This window comes from Heloderma suspectum, chromosome 11 (genome assembly GCF_057233095.1).
Source record: "Heloderma suspectum isolate Gila_16-S chromosome 11, 16-S_ref, whole genome shotgun sequence".
NCBI lineage: Eukaryota > Metazoa > Chordata > Lepidosauria > Squamata > Helodermatidae > Heloderma > Heloderma suspectum.
Window position 1 is genome coordinate 17,515,027 of NC_139468.1, and position 17,469 is coordinate 17,532,495.

Below are 17,469 nucleotides of genomic sequence, written 5' to 3' on the forward strand. Positions count from 1 at the left end.
AACACATCCCTTTTCCTCAACGGGAATGGTGAGGAGACGGTGGCAGATACCTCCCTCCCTGGGCGTACTCACTTCCGCCTTCCCAGAAGCCCTTGCCCATCCCACTGTTCGTCTTGCTGCCCTGAGGCCCAGAGGTGCTGCCAGGGGGTGCTGAAGTGAGGATGCTGCTGCCCCGTCCACTGCCTCTGCCTCTCCTTCCTTGCCTGGGAAATGCAAAGCATGTGGTCAGACAACTCTGAAGCAGGCAGGTCAGACAAAAATGGCTGGCTGCTTTTATAACCAGACTGAAGTGTTTGCCATCTCCAAAGAAATCAAATATCTGATTGGTGAGAAAGGACAGTGTTTGCTTGGTTGGCTGGCATCTACATTTAGAGCTGCTCTATTGGAAATGAATACTGTTTCATGTCAGTATGATAATGGCAAGGTATAGCGATCCTGCGTATTATAGGGTTGGTTTTCCCCCTCCCCATCCCCTTTCATTACTGTTTTATCATTGTTGTAATACTGTGCATTTAAATCTGATGTTGTCATTTTGTAAAAGCTGATTGCCAATTCAACAATCAGTTTTGATTTTGAAGGCTACTCAAGGTGCGTGTACGTGCATCTTTCATTGCAGGGCTCTTCAGGGCATGAGAGGAAAACTGAATCATTCTTTGGAATGGGCAGATGTAGGGATGCAAAAATCAAATGGGACAGAATTATGTGGAAAGAATGCTGCCCCCCCCCCATTATTTGGCCTCTGATAAAAGGATTGATCTTCTCATACAAATCTGCTCCTCTCCGGTGTGGTTCCTGCATTCCTTCAGGTGCATAGGATGGAGCCACAGGTAACCACGCTACTTCTCATAATATAAGAACTGGATCTAAGACATATTTTTTTAAAACAGCTGGATTTTCCCCATTATTCAGAAGCATTTTTGAGGGCAGCCTTTCCCAACCCTCCAGATGTGTTGGACTGCAGCTCCCATCACCCTATCGACCATACTGGCTGAGGCTGCTGGGAGTTGTAATCCAACTCATCTGGAGGGTGACAGGCTGAAGAAGGCTGGACAAGAGAGTGTTAATGAACCGCCCAGAGAGCTTCGGCTATTGGGCGGTATAGAAATGAAATAAATAAATAAATAAATAAATAAAATAATAAGGGGAGATTGTCGCTGGGGTCTCCTAGATTCCCCCTCTCCCTTCTCCTCCATGCCTTGTCACCTGACAGCTCCCTGTGCCGCGGGGATAGCGGGCAATGCCGTTACGGATCAGCTGCTCCTGGGCCAGTTCTGACTTCTGCCCTTCCAGGCGCTTCACCAGCTGTTGGTTCTCCCAGCAGATGTGGGCAAGATCCTGTTGTCGCTTCTCCCAGTTCAAGCTGTACGTGTGACAGTGGATCACAGGGCGGCAATTCCTTCTACAAACCCCTTCTGCTAGCTCCGTTTCTCATACTGACCCCTCACTCTCTTTCACCCACAGCCTTTCAGACTTGAATCCAAAATGACTCAAATTCAGATGGCTTCTCCCTCCAGCCTGTCCCCTCACTGCAGGGATAGGGAACCTCTAGCTGTGGGCCAAATATGGTGCACAAGGAATCCCGTCGAGCCTGCCAGTTTTCCTCTAGTCCCTGACCCCTCTCCACAGATGAAAATTTCTTATCTTTGATCAGCAGCTGGTCGAAGACAAGAGATTTTCCCAGCTGAAAATCTCTTCTCTCTGCAGAGAGAAGAGATTTTCCCTGCTTCCCCCCCACCCCCAATGATGCATTTAGGCTTTTAAAAAGCCTCCATTGGTGCTAACAAAGGCTTTTAAAAAGCCTAAATGCAGCACAGGGAGCATTTTGGGGGGAAGCATCACCGATGTGGGGGGGACTGCTAACTCTCCACTACGGATGTTGAAGAAATCCGCAATGGAATCAAATGAGTTCGGATCTTTATGAATCCAACCTAGGGATTCTGCAATGGAACGGCTTTCCCTGAGTCACATTGACTCTGCGTACTTGTGGACCAGTTTTTTTACTTTCTGGAATTTTACACAAATTTAGTCGTAGAAAAATATATACAATAAAAAATCTCGGGCCGAAAATGCACATTTCCCCCATAGGCTAAAGCATGAAAATGCACATGGGGATGGGGAGGATTTGCACATTTTTGCAAGTGCAAATTTGTGCCAATGTGAATTTGCACAAATTTGGGAAATTGGAAAAAATCCGATTCCATCAATGAGCAGATGATGGAATGAAATGCACTTGACAATCCACAAAATGCAGACGTAACGGATTTTACAAAATCCATACATCTCTCCTCTCCACTCCCCAATGCTGTGACCCCACCCCTTGAAAAATTCCTCCTCCCCAGCTGCAACCAGGCTTTTAAAAAGGAAACCACTTTAAACCCCACTGATGCCAGCCAGTCTCCTCTGGCATTCTTTTCCCTACTTGGAGCACTCTGGGATCACTGCTCATCTTACCCCCACCCCCAGTCACTATTTCATCCCCCTCCTTACAGACCTGTGCAAAGAGTAGAAGTTCCAATTATCCACACGCCCCCGGGACTGCTGGATTCCCCACAGTTTGGCATAGTGTAGGAGATTATCCCGGTCCCAAACTGCCTTACACTCTCTTTCCAGCTGAAACACACAAAATAGGTTATGCAGTCATCATAAAAAGGGTGATGGGACTGAATGCCATGAAGATCTGTTTATCGGGCTGTGCAACAATTGTGAGCATTCAGTTCTGGGGTGCAGCATGCAACCTTCAATGCTGCAGGCACCCCCAAAATTACAAAGTAGCCTGCCTACTTTCAGCTATCTGGCATTGCAGACCAAAACAGTGACTCTACACTAGGGTTCCCTAACTTGGTATCCTCCAAATGTATTGAACTACAACTCTCATCATCCCCAGCCAGCATGGTCATGTTGGCTGGGGATGGTGAGAGCTGTAATCCAACACATCTGGAGGACACCAGACTGGGGAAGGCTCCCCTTCCGTCAGAGCAATCTCTATGCCATGGGAAACTTTGGAAAACTAGGGTTCCTGAGCAAGTGAAGAGAACCTTCCCTTAATATGTCTTCATTCATCTGAATTGCACCACCTGGAAAGGGCTTCTGTATAGGGTGGCCATTTACGTATCACCAAAAGTGAGGACAAAAGGGGACACCAATTTGCATAGCATTTCCATATACAAATATATATGTGTAGGTGCAAATGTAGAAATAATAACTATAATTTAAACAAATACAATACATCTCACCATAGTGGAGAAGAACTGGCCAGGTGACCTGTGTGCCTGCTCAGTCCAGGTTGCTAACTTTTGATGGGCAACTCCAAGGCCCCTGCTCTCCTTCCTTATGGTTCTTTGACTTTAAACCCAATTTGGACTGGATACCTCTGCAAAGAGAGGACACCTTCAAATAGAGGACTGTCCTCTGCCAGCTCTCCAAAGTAAACTGTAGAGTAGGACACCTGACCACCCTACCTCTGAACTGGGGATGAGGCTAAAGTAAACATTTCACTGTATGTAGGACTGTTCAGTCATGTGAGAACCCTAATAGTGATTTGAAGTGGTAGGTCACCCAGACACAGGTTTACTGCCTCAACAAGAACTTGACCTAAGGGTATGGGGTAGAGGCCATGTTTGCTCAGTGGTGCACACTTAGAGGAGGAAGTGTGGGGCTACAAAGACCAATAGATCCTACAAGGGATGTGTTTGTTGGTTAGTTTCCTACTTTTACCATTTCTCCTTGAAGTAGTCAGAGGTGGAGGAAAGGGCCAAGTTGAAAAGCAAGTCTTTGTCTTCACAAGGCTTAAACTCACTCCAAGATCTGACTTGTTTACATGCTCAAGGGGTGAATCGGACGATGAACCTGCAAAACGTTTAATGGAACCGACGCGAAGGAAGCAGGTTTCCTAGTGGGAATCTGTTTCCAGGCCAACAGCTCCCAGCATGATGACAAAGCTCTCAGTTTAATAAAGCTGACAAAGCTCTCCATTTAATCAAGCTTTTGTTGCAGACCTAGCTTTGTTTTGCTTCTGAATCTCTCTCTCTCTTTACAACTGGTGAGAGTGGTAGAAAGGGGCTCTTGAGCCATCTCTCCTTCATCTACAGATGCTAACAAATACTTAGTACTTCTATACAACTTTGCCTAAGCAATCAAAAGTGCTCCACATACAGTATCTCGGCAATCTTCATGACCACCTTGTAAGGTAAGCTGTATTTATTGTCACAATATTCTGGATGGGTTCAGGGGTCAGGCTGTTTACAGCCACCCAACAATGTCATGGCTCAACTAATTTTGAAGTGGGGACTTTCCAGCTCACCGTTGATTTTCTTTTTTAAACTACCAAACTCATTAGGAAATGTTAGCGTGTAATATAGCCTTCCTCAACCTGGTGCCCTCCAGCTATTTTGGACTTCAGCTCCCATCAGCCTCAGCCAGCATGGCCAATGGTAAGAAATGCTGGGCATTGTAGCCTAAAACATCCAGAGGACACCAGGTGGGGAAAGCTGTAAACCAATAGTAGGATTATTTCTAATGAGAGGAATTCAACCTGTGCAGTCCAGCTATTTTGGATTACATCTCTCATCATTGCTAACAATTGGCCATACTGACTGGGGCTGATGGGAGTTGCAGTCCAACCCCTCTGGTGGGCACCAGGTTAGGTAAGATTGCTACAGAGCGACACAATGATTTGTGGTTGATTCACCAAAGGTCATGGTTGGTAGACCTTGGAATTACATTTGATCCCTATGGGTGTGTGTGTGTGTGTGTGTGTGTGTGATCTCAAAGTATCTGCGCTTGCATGTTAAGGTCTGAAACCTGACTGCATAAATCAGCCCCCACTGAGCTTCCAACACAGTACAATTAGTTCTACCTGTATTTTCTTCAAGTTCACCTGTAGATGGGAAGGTGCTGGCATAGCTGGAGTGTTCACAACAGGGACAGCTAACTTCACCTGCAAGTAGAGGAGTGATCAAGGAACAATGAAGCAACACTGAACATGTCTTACACTGTTTATATTATAAGGACATTTGCTCCGGTTATATTGCCCCGATTTTAATAAAATTCCCAGGAAGATCTGAGAACCATAGAATCATAGAATAGTAGGGTTGGAAGGGGCCTACAAGGCCATCGAGTCCAACCCCCTGCTCAATGCAAGGATCTAAGTCAAAGCATCACTGACAGATGGCTGTCCAGCTTCATCTTGAATGCCTCCAGTGTGGAAGAGCCCACCACCTCCCTAGGGAATTGGTTCCATTGTCGTATTGCTCTAACAGTCAGGACGTTTTTCCTGATGTTCAGCTGGAATCTGGCTTCCTGTAACTTGAGCCCATTATTCTGTGTCCTACACTCTGGGATGATCGAGAAGAGAACCTGGCCTTCCTCTCTGTGACAGCCTTTCAAGTACTTGAAGAGCGCTACCATATCTCCCCTCAGTCTTCTCTTCTCAAGGCTCAACATGCCCAGTTCTTTCAGTCTCTCTTCATAGGGCTTTGTTTCCAGTCCCCTGATCATCTTTGTTGCCTTCCTCTAAACCCTCTCCAGCTTGTCTGCATCCTTCTTAAAGTGTGGTGCCCAGAATTGGACAAAGTACTCAAGATGAGGCCTAACCAGTGCTGAGTACAGGGGAACTAGTACTTCCTGGGATTTGGAAGCTATACTTCTATTAATGCAGCCCAAAATAGTATTTGCCTTTTTTGCAACCACATCACATTGTTGGCTTATATTCAGCTTGTGATCGACAACCATTCCAAGATCCTTCTCGCTTGTAGTATTGTTGAGCCAAGTATTCCCGATCTTGTAACTGTGCATTTGGTTTCTTTTTCCTAGGTGCAGAACTTGGCATTTATCCCTATTAAATGTCATTCTGTTGTTTTCTGTCCAGCACTCCAGCCTATCAAGATCACTTTGAATTTTGTTTCTGTCTTCCAAGATATTAGCTATCCCACCCAATTTTGTGCCATCTGCAAATTTGATCAGCATTCCCTGCACCTCCTCCTCCAAGTCATTAATACAAATGTTGAAGAGCACTGGGCCCAGGACTGAGCCCTGCGGTACCCTGCTCATTACCTCTCCCCAGTTTGAGAAGATCCCATTGATAAGCACTCTTTTGAGTCCAATTCTGTAGCTAACTGTGGATCCACCTGATAGTTGTTTCATCTAGCCCACTTTGAGCTAGTTTGCTAATCAGGATATCATGGGGCACTTTGTTGAAAGCTTTGCTGAAGTCAAGGTATATGATGTCCACAGCATTCCCACAGTCCACAAGGGAGGTTACCTGATCAAAAAATGAGATCAGATTAGTCTGGCAGGATTTGTTCTTGACAAATCCATGCTGGCTTCGAGTAATCACTGCATTGTTTTCAAGTTGCTTACAGATGGATTGCTTGATAATCTGCTCCAAAATGTTCCCAGGGATTGATGTCAGACTGACTGGTCTGTAGTTCCCAGGTTCCTCCTTTTTGCCCTTTTTGAAGATAGGGACAACATTAGCCTTCCTCCAATCATCTGGCACTTCCCCCGTCCTTCATGATTTCTCAAAGATAATAGACAGTGGTTCTGAGAGTTCTTCTGCCAGTTCCTTTATTACTCTAGGATGCAGTTCATCTGGCCTGGAGATCTGAACTCATTCAAAGTCATTAGGTGTTCCTTGACCATATGCCTATCGATCTCAAGCTGCAATCCTGCCCCTTCAGCCTGCACTTCGCCTTTACCAGGGGGGTCATAGATCCTCTTTTGGGAGAAGACTGAGCCAAAGTAGGGATTGAGCACTTCTGCCTTTTCCTTGTTATCTGTTATCATTTTGCCATCCTTATTTAATAGCTGAACCACCATTTCTTTCCTCTGTCTTTTACTATGCACGTATCTGAAGAAAGCCTTTTTGTTGCTTTTAGCATCCCTTGCTAACCTCAGCTCGTTCTCAGCTTTAGCCTTGCTGACGCCATCCCTGCAATTCTGTGCTACCTGCCTGTACTCTTCCTTTGTAATTTGGCCTTCCTTCCACTTCCTATATGTTTCCTTTTTTGTTTTCAGGTCATCTCTAAGCTTTTTGTGAAGCCACATTGGCTTCTTCTGTTGTCTTCTGCCTTTTTTTCTTGTTGGAATTGTTTGTAATTGTGCCTTTAGAATTTCCTTTTTTAAAAACTCCCACCCATCTTGGACTCCTTTTCTCATTAAGAGTCGCTTGCCATGGGACCTTACCGATCATTGTTCTGAGTTTATTAAAATTGGCTTTCCTAAAATCCAGGGTATGTGTTTGGCTACACTCAGCTTTTGCTTCCTTTAGAGCCAAGAACTCAAGTATAACATGGTCACTTTCCCCCAGAGTTCTCGTAACTGCTACTTAAGTCATCTCTGTTGGTTAGGATCAAGTCAAGGATAGCTGATCCTCTAGTTCCTTCCTCTACTTTCTGTAGGAGGAAATTATCAGCAACACAAGTCAGGAATCTCTTGGAGGGGCCATGTTTTGCAGATTTTTGTCTCTGAACAAATATCAGGGAAATTGAAGTCCCCCATTACTACTACCCCCTTCATGGATCACTGCCTTGTTGTGGCGAAGGGGCTTGCGTAACTCAGTGAAGCCATAAGCTATGCCGTGCAGGGCTACCCAAGACGGACAGGTCATGGCAGAGAGTTCTGACAAAATGTGGTCCACTGGAGAAGGAAATGGCAACCCACTCCAGTATTCTTGCCAAGAAAACCCCATGGAACGTATCACAAGGCTAAAAGAGATGACGCCGGAAGATGAGCCCCTCAGGTCGGAAGGTGTCCAATATGCTACTGGGGAAGAGCAGAGGGTATTTCCAAGTAGCGCCAGAAAGAGTGAAGCGGCTGGGCCAAACCCGAAAGGACACTCAGCTGTGGATGTGTCTGGCGGTGAAAAGAAAATCCGATGCTGTAAAGAACAATATTGTTTAGGAACCTGGAATGTCAGATCAATGAATCAAGGTAAGCTGGAGGTGGTCAAACATGAGATGGCAAGATTGAACATCGACATCTTGGGAATCAGCAAACTCAAATGGACAGGCATGGGCGAATTTAATTCAGGTGACCATCATATCTACTATTGTGGGCAAGAATCCCTTAGAAGAAATGGAGTAGCACTCATAGTCAACAAAAGGGTGGGAAAAGCAGTACTGGGGTACAATCTTAAAAATGATAGAATGATCTCAGTACGAATCCAAGGCAAACCATTCAACATCACAGTAATTCAAGTCTATGCCCCAACCACTGAGGCCGAAGAAGCTGAGGTTGATCGGTTCTATGAAGACCTACAACACCTTCTAGAACTAACACCAAAAAAAGATGTCCTCTTCATCATAGGGGATTGGAATGCTAAAGTAGGAAGTCAAGAAATCACCGGGATAACAGGCAGGCATGGCCTTGGTGTACAAAATGAAGCAGGACAAAAGCTAATAGAGTTTTGCCAAGAGAACACGCTGATCATAGCAAACACTCTTTTCCAACAGCACAAGAGGCGACTCTACACATGGACGTCACCAGATGGTCAATATCGAAATCAGATTGATTATGTCCTTTGCAGCCAAAGATGGAGAAGCTCCATACAGTCAGTCAAAACAAGACCTGGAGCTGACTGTGGCTCAGATCATGAGCTGCTTCTTACAAAATTTCGGCTTAAATTGAAGAACGTAGGGAAAACCACTAAACCGTTCAGGTATGACCTAAATCATATCCCTGATGAATATACAGTGGAGGTGAGGAATAGATTTCAGGGATTAGACCTGATAGACAGAGTGCCTGAGGAACTATGGACGGAGGTCCGTAACATTGTTCAGGAGGCAGCAACGAAATCCGTCCCAAAGAAAAAGAAATGCAAGAAAGCCAAGTGGCTGTCTGATGAGGCTTTACAAGTAGCTCACGAAAGAAGGGAAGTGAAAAGCAAAGGAGAAAGGGGAAGATATACCCAACTGAATGCAGAGTTCCAGAGAATAGCAAGGAGAGACAAGAAGGCCTTCTTAAATGAACAATGCAAAGAAATCGAGGAAAACAACAGAATGGGAAAGACTAGAGATCTCTTCAAGAAAATTGGAGATCTCAAGGGAACGTTTTGTGCAAAGACGGGCATGATAAAGGACAAAGAAGGCAGGGACCTAACAGAAGCAGATGAGATTAAGAAGAGGTGGCAAGAATACACAGAAGAACTATACAGGAAAGATCTGAATGTCCCTGATAGCCATGATAGTGCGGTCACTGAACTTGAGCCAGACATCCTAGAGAGTGAAGTCAAGTGGGCCTTAGGAAGCATTAGTAACAACAAAGCTAGCGGAGATGACAGTATTCCAGCCGAGCTATTTAAAATCCTAAAAGATGATGCTGTTAAAGTGCTGCATTCAATATGCCAACAAATCTGGAACACTCAACAGTGGCCACAAGACTGGAAAAGGTCAGTTTACATTCCAATTCCAAAGAAGGGCAACACCAAAGAGTGTTCAAACTACCGCACAATTGCGCTCATTTCACATGCCAGCAAGGTTATGCTCAAAATCCTACAAGCTAGGCTTCAGCAGTATGCGAACCGAGAACTACCGGAAGTACAAGCTGGGTTTCGAAGAGGCAGAGGAACTAGAGATCAAATCGCCAACATTCGCTGCATCATGGAGAAAGCAAGAGAATTCCAGAAAAACGTCTATTTCTGCTTCATTGACTACGCTAAAGCCTTTGATTGTGTGGATCACAACAAACTGTGGCAAATTCTTAAAGTGATGGGAGTACCAGACCACCTTACCTGTCTCCTGAGAAACCTGTACGAGGGTCAAGAAGCAACAGTAAGAACCAGACACGGAACAACTGAGTGGTTCAAAATTGGGAAAGGAGTACGACAAGGCTGCATATTGTCACCCTGCTTATTTAACTTATATGCAGAGTACATCATGAGAAATGCCGGGTTGGATGAATCAGAGGTCGGAATTAAGATTGCCGGGAGAATTATCAACAACCTCCGATATGCAGACGATACCACCCTAATGGCAGAAAGCGAAGAGGATCTCAAGAGCCTCTTGTTGAGGGTGAAAGAGGAGAGTGCAAAAGCTGGTTTGAAACTCAACATTAAAAAAACTAAGATCATGTCATCTGGCCCTATCACTTCCTGGCATATAGAAGGGGAAGAAATGGAAGCAGTGACAGATTTTACTTTCTTGGGCTCCAAGATCACCGCAGACGGTGACTGTAGCCATGAAATTAAAAGACGCTTGCTCCTTGGGAGGAAAGCTATGGCCAACCTAGACAGCATAGTAAGAAGCAGAGACATCACCTTGCCGACAAAGGTCCGTCTAATCAAAGCTATGGTTTTCCCAGTAGTAATGTATGGCTGTGAGAGCTGGACTATAAGGAAGGCTGAGCGCCGAAGAATTGATGCTTTCGAACTGTGGTGCTGGAGAAGACTCTTACGAGTCCCCTGGACTGCAAGGAGGTCAAATCAGTCCATCCTAAAGGAAATCAACCCTGACTGCTCATTGGAAGGACAGATAATGAAGCTGAAGCTCCAATATTTTGGCCACCTAATGCGAAGAGAAAACTCCCTGGAAAAGACCCTGATGCTGGGAAAGACTGAAGGCAAAAGGAGAAGGGGACGGCAGAGGATGAGATGGCTAGATAGCATCACGGATGCAATGAATATGAACTTGAGCATGCTCCGGGAGAGAGCGCAGGACAGGAAGGCCTGGCGTGCTATGGTCCATGGGGTCACGAAGAGTCGGACACGACTGAACGACTGAACAACAACAATTACTACTACATTGTGCTTCCTTGAAACCTTGGCAATTTGCTTTTCAAAAGTTTCAACTCCTTGACAGGGTGGCTGGTAGTAGACTCCAACCACCATGTTCCTTTTATTCTTTGCTCCATTTATTTTGATTGATTGATTGATTGCATTTATACCCCGCCTTTTTTCCTCTTGCAAGGAACCCAAGGCAGCTTACATTCTCCTCCTCCTCTCCATTTTATCCTCACAACAAGAACCCTGTGAGGTGGGTTGGGCTGAGAGTGTGTGATTGGCCCAAAGTCACCCAGTGAGCTTCCATGGCTGAGTGGGGACTAGAACCCGGATCTCCCAGCTCCTAGTCCAACACTCTTGCCACTACACCACACTGGCTCTCTTATTTTAACCCAGATGCTCTTGATGGGGCTACCAAGCTCATCCTCCTATATTTCTGTGCAGAGATATGTATTTTTAACAAGTTTTACTCCTCCTTTCTTCTTTCAGACTCTACTAAGGAACTTACTTTTAAGTGGCAAAATTCTGTGCCTGGGCATGTTCTATTAAGAATCAGATGGTTAAATCTTATTACAGTTCATCTTAGTATTTGCTGACACTAATAGATACTCTCATTGAAGCTAGTATTGATCTGAACCTGTTATTCTATGTATGCTTTGTATTCTGGCCGGCACTGTTAGCCTGATTCATATTTTGTATTCCTAGTGACTAGTCTGTGACCATAATTAAATAAAAGTAAGAAGCAAAAGGACTCATCCCCAACCTTCAGGTCATCTGCATAAATGCTGATACTTCCATTTGTTTGACTGGTCAGTTCAGCCATCATGAGAACATTGACATGGCTCACAAGAGCACCACCACCATTTTTTTTTTTAACAAGATACCTGGATCTTTAGTGATCATCAGACTCAAAGACAGGACTATGGAAAGCTACCTTATACCAAGATGGCCCATTGGTCCATCCACCTCAGCATTGTCAACCGGGTGCCCTCCAGATTTGTTGGACTACAGCTCTTGCCATCTCCAGTGGGAATAGCTTATCATGTGGCATTTCTCTGTTCTTAAGCATCTGCATACATTTTATTCTCACACTACCTGAGAAGTCCTCCTACATCAGAGGTGTTGAACCTCAGCTAAATCCAGCCAGCCTGGGCTCTCAAATCTAACCCTTTTGGGTTCCTCCCCTTCCCGTGGCTCCATCTCCTTCCCCCCAATCACTTCGTGGTTTCTTGGCTTTTGCACAGGATTTTCTCCCCATTCTAAAAGGTTGGAATGCCTCTCCTAGGCCTTAGTTACTGGCAGTAAGGGCTTTAAGCTAAAATACGTTCTTTTGTTGGCATTTTGGCCACACTCCTTGGCCTCTGGCACCACTCACCACTGGAATGCAGTCCCCAAGTGCTTCTCTGAAATTGAATTCAGCCTTTGGTGAAAGACAATCAATACCTCCTGCCCTACACAGTGACTCTAATTCTAAATCTTCTGATTGACATAGTGGAGTGGGGCCAACACAACTGAGGACCTTCACATCACACTTGCTTTCTACAGCCAGCACATATCACATCATGCATTGGCAGCACAAATCATTATCTGACACCCCACCACCCCCACAGTGATAAGCAACAAAATTATGAATGACTCATGCCAGGATATCATCCAGGAAAGCAGCTATAGGTGGGAGTCAGAGGGAGATGGCAGCCATGACTAATACTGGATCATATGGCCATGGAAGATAGCAAAAAAGACAGAAGCAGAAGCACTGAAGTCAAAAGGTCCCAATGTTATAGTCTGCCAACATGGATACAGAAAGTGTCAATGCTTGTAACTGATTTGGGAACACCAGATGTGATTGTATTGTTGAAGCTAAGCGGTCCTATATCTGTTCAGTGCCTGAATAGGAGACCCCTGGAAGCCCTATTAAGCCACTCTGATCTTTCTGAAGGAGGATGGAAGAACATTTCGGGATTAGGACTGCAACATTTAGACTGCAATCCTATATCCACTTACCTGGGAGTAAGCCCCATTGAACTCCACAGCACATAATTGGCCATGGTTTCTGAGATGGCTAACAAATCTTGGAATATTCATAGATCAATTGACTCACATGATTAACCAACTCCGATTTCTTCAGGCAGACAACAGCCATAATAATTATGGATGATTAATCTCACCTGCAATCCTTTCGGAGAATCAGATCTGTGGATCGATCACAAACTGAAGCCTTTGCCTGCTTCTCGCTCCCTGTTGCTTGCATTGGCAGTACAATAAGCTACCTGTAGCAAGGCGCCCCAGTATACCCCCTTTGAAACTTGCATTTGTACCTTTCTGTGGTGCTCCTGGTAACTGGATTTATCCCATTTCTCCTGCAGGTACCTGCTGGTTGCTGGTAGGAGAGGCTGGTATGCTTGGTGCATGCCTCATAGGCGAACTGCAACCAGGGCATAGCACAGAAGGCAAATGGCAAAGTGACCTAGTGGGGAGAGAGACGGGCAGCACCACTGGGTCCTAACCTCCACCAGTTGGGAGACAGTTGAGTTATTGCTTCAAAGGGCACAAAACAGCTAAAAACAGAGAGTGCATTATTTTTTTATGGGAACATAGGAAGGTGTCTTATATTGCATCAGGCCATTGGTCCATCTAGCTCTATAATGTAACAGCGATAGTACTAGTAGTAGTAATAGTAGTAATAAAATCGATGTGTCCAAAACAGGTCACAACACAGCAATACACTGACTGGCAGTGGCTCTCCAGGGTTTCAGAGAGGGTTTTTTCCCAGCCCTAACTCAAAATGCTGGGGATTGAACCTGGGATTTGCAAAGCAGGTGCTCTACCGCTGAGCTAGAGTCCTTCCCAAAAGGTACAGACTCCTTTCTTCCACCCCCCTGGGCCAGCACTTCTGCACCCTAGACGAGAATCGTGCTCCTAGACGAGCCTTCCCCAACCTGGCGTCCACCAGATGTGTTGGACTACAGCCCCCATCACCCACGGCCACCAGAGTTATTGGCTATGCTGGCTGTAGATGATGGGGTTGTAGCCCAATACATCTGGTGAGCACCAAGTTGGGGAAGGCTGTCTCAGACCAACAAAGCAGATATCATGCCCGTAACTGCAGGGCTCATCCTAGGTTGGTTGGACTAGTGCTCAGAATTTGCTAGCCTGGGCTATCGTTCTTGCAAACATGCCCCAATTTCCTTTGGATTCAAGTCAACTAAGAAGGGAGATGCTTCCTGAAATCCTGCAGCATTGGCTAATGTACTAAGTCTTTGGCCACATACTCAAGCTCACCCGAGTATTAGATAGACCTGCTCAAATTTGTATTATTCAACTAATTGGCCTAGCTGTGGTCACCTACATCCAAACCCTGTAATTTTATATTTTTCCCCAATATATAAAAACTGATTAAGGTTTTGAAAGGCATGTGATGAGAAGATGTGGTGGAAGCCACCAGTTTAGATGGTATTAAAAAGGAATTAGACAAGTTCATGGAGGATAAGAGGCTACTGGTCATGATGGCTATAAGTGACCACCAGCTTCAGAAATCCAGTTGCTACAAACTGCAGCAGGAGAGGGCTATTGTCTTCATGTTCCACTTGCGGGGTTCCCAGAGACATCCTATTGACCACAGGGGAACAGAATACTGAATGAAATAGGCCGTTGGTCTGATCTGGGAGGACTCTTCATATATTCTTAGGCTAGTAGTAATCCAAGAGAAGTAATGATGCACCCTCTGAAGCCTATACCAATCTCCTTCCATGCCCCCCCATAGCACTCACTGGTTGAAAGGAACAGAATTTTAGAGTTGGATGGTACCTTGAAAATCATCTAATCCAACCCCTGCTCACTGCAAGAATCCTGCAACTTTAGCATCCTTGGCAGATGGGTGACCTTTTGGTTGGTCTAATAAAGGTATTACACCAGTACGGATTTTAGAATTATCCTGAATAAGTCCATCATTTCATGTCAATCATCTTTTCATGTGCCACTTCCAGAAGAGTAGCTGTGTCAGGCAATTCCAGGAAAAACAGTCGTATTGCAACTGCGGTGCCTTTTTGATCACAAGACTCTTTGTTTTAACATGCTATTAAGCTGCTCAGTTTACAATGACATGGGGCAGGATTTTAATTCATCCAAGACAGTGAAATGCCATGGCCGAGCTCTGAGCTGGACACACCGTGCCCTACGGGTGGAAGCACAGAATACTGGACAAGGGAAAAGAACAAGTTTAGTACAGAATGAAGCCCTGTATTCACAAGTGACAGGGGCTGGGGGCACTTTCCCCAGGGGCTTAAATAATCATCACCACAGAATAGTAGGCTTTTCACAGCAGGCAGGCAACATCCATCTTCCTCTGCAGGGGTCCACCTGCGGCACCTCCCTACAGGATTTCTGAAAACTCAGGTTTCATTACCATGGGAGCGCTCTTGCCACTACAATGTGCTTTGTTCATTATTTATACGTTCTTTATAAGGAAACCTGATGCCCTTCCAAAGGGAGAGCGCACTGATACAACCATCAAAAATTCAGGCCTTTAAAAGGGAGTGTGGGCAATCAAAGCCACTGGGTACTTTGCTGTGTACATGCAAGCTTAAAAAAAAAAGGGTTGGGCTCCTTCTACACTAGCCCTTTTCTCTGGGGTTGGCAGCTTCTGTTCACTTTGTTTTAGAAGCTAGACACTGTTGTCAAATGCAGTGCTGAAGGTTTGAGGCCTACAGAGGCAAAAGTAAAAATAGTCAGGCTTAGAGGCCTGGAGTTTTTTGTTGGGAGGAGGAATCCCTGAGAATAGTTTCGTTTCTCCAGTTAAGTTTAATTTCCCCTGGTAAGTTTCATTTCTTCAGGGCTGAAGCAGTACTTTCTGTTTTGAGGGAGGAGGGTATATAAAGAGAACCGGTAAGAGCAGAGACAGCCAGAGCCTGAAGTGAGAGCAGAGGCTGAAGAGTGAGCAGGAACATGCAGCCTAGAAAAGTCTAAGGACACCTAGGGTGAAGGAACTTGTGTTTTGCAACTTTTCTTTTAATGCATTTCGTATCACTCAGTTCTGTTGTGTAAATACCTTTACTTCTTATTGGCTTGTTTCAATTTACTAGTAAACTGTTGTGGTTAAACTCCGTGTCTAGAGTGTCAGTCACCCACATTTACAGCCTAAACCCCATGTTACTGGGAAGGGGAAGTTTACAAGGAGGAAGGTGGGCCTCTTACGGAGGCAAGAGATCCCTGAGGAGCTGCTCAGGGGGTCCAGGTCACAAATGGAACCTTGACACCAGCTTTCTGGGATTGCCCAATGGCCATGTCCTACCACCTAGCTTCACCCCCTTTCCCTTGACTACTGGTTTCCCCATTCTAAAAGTTTGAAATGCCTCTCCTAAGCCTTACTTATTGGCAGTAAAAACTTTTAAGCTAAAACATGCTGGGGGTTTTGGCCCCGTGCTTTTTGCCTTCAGCATTCCACCAGTGGAATGAGCATCCCTCCCCGCCCCCCTGAGGTTATCTGAAATGGAATTCAGCCCTTAGGGTGAAAGAGGTTCAACACCCCTGGCCAAACTCTGGTGTTCTCTGTGTCATCTTCTCATGGTCTTTCAGACATGATTTGTTCCAGAGCACAATTGTAGCACCAACAACGTGACAGGTAAAGCGCTACTGAGCCATTCTAAGTTTCCTTCTGGCAGGTCCTGCTCATTTTATTGCTTCCTGTTGAGCATGGTATTGTATTATTTATTAAGTTTTAGATCACCATCTATGTACACGGCATTTTACAAAGAAAAAGTATGCCAGGTTCCTTCCTCAAAGGGCTTACCATTTAAAACAATAGGGTCAGTTTCTCTTGGAAAGCCGGGGAGAAGAGAAAGGGTAGCTTCCTTCTGAAGCCAGTAAGTTAAAGCACTCCCCTTCTACACACGCAGTGGAACAGAAAGTGTCCCAGTATTACGTAAGAAAAGGTTAAGGGGGCCTGTAACTATTCATCCGTAATCTCACCACCACACTCAACAAGAAGCAACAAATGGGGGTGCAGAACCTCTTTCAGCTCAAAGGCTAAACTCCATTTCAGAGAAGCTATTGGGGGCCACATTCTAGTGGTGGGTGGGCAAAACAGGCAGGGCCAAAATACTGAAAATACCAGCATCCTTTAGCTTAAACCTCTGCCAGTAACTTTTAGAATTGGGAGGAACTGCGCAACAGCTGAGAAACCACCAACTGGTGGTTGGAGGAAATGGGGTGGAGCTAGGGGAAGGGGGCATGGCCTTCTGGGGATCCCCAGAGAGCCAAATTTGGCCCCTGGCCTGAGGCACTGCATCCCTGTAATAAAGCAAATCGGACCTGCCAACAAGAAAATGTTTTTAACCTTAGAGAGGCCTTTCTGCTGAATGGACTGTGTTGCAAGTAAACATTTTTAGAAGGATCTTAACTCTGGAGAAGGACAAATTAATTTTCAATTTTCACTTCCAGTTCTTCATGGAAAAACACCACCTTGGCAGTACTGAAGGGCTTTAGAAACGTTGATTAGAGGTGGTCTGGTTCTGACATTGTCCCAAATACCATAGGCATCCCACAACTGGGTGATTAGATAAAGTGAGACGCATGCCATGTTTCTCAGGTTTTCTGCATCAGTGTTCCTCTGTGGAGTAGGGGGCCTGATTTTCACAGTGGAAGGGCAATCTGGCCCCAAGTTATATCCATGAAAGTTGTGCAAGCCAAGCACCATGCATCTGCTACCAAAACCAATGCAATAATTTCCCAGCAGTTCCACTAGATTTTCTATGACA

At 45.3% G+C, this 17,469-nt stretch overlaps 1 protein-coding gene across 1 annotated transcript; it reads right to left on the reverse strand.

Annotated features, from left to right (window-relative positions):
- Positions 1-68: 68 nt before the first annotated feature.
- Positions 69-13,125, reverse strand: LOC146337080 (sperm axonemal maintenance protein CFAP97D1-like). The gene is made up of 5 exons (XM_084816374.1): positions 13,033-13,125; positions 4,856-4,936; positions 2,492-2,610; positions 1,204-1,360; positions 69-203 (listed from the first exon to the last, which is right to left on the reverse strand). The coding sequence occupies exons 1-5, from the start codon at positions 13,123-13,125 to the stop codon at positions 69-71; spliced, it is 585 nt and encodes a 194-aa protein (XP_084672500.1).
- Between the last annotated feature and the right edge of the window lie 4,344 nt (positions 13,126-17,469).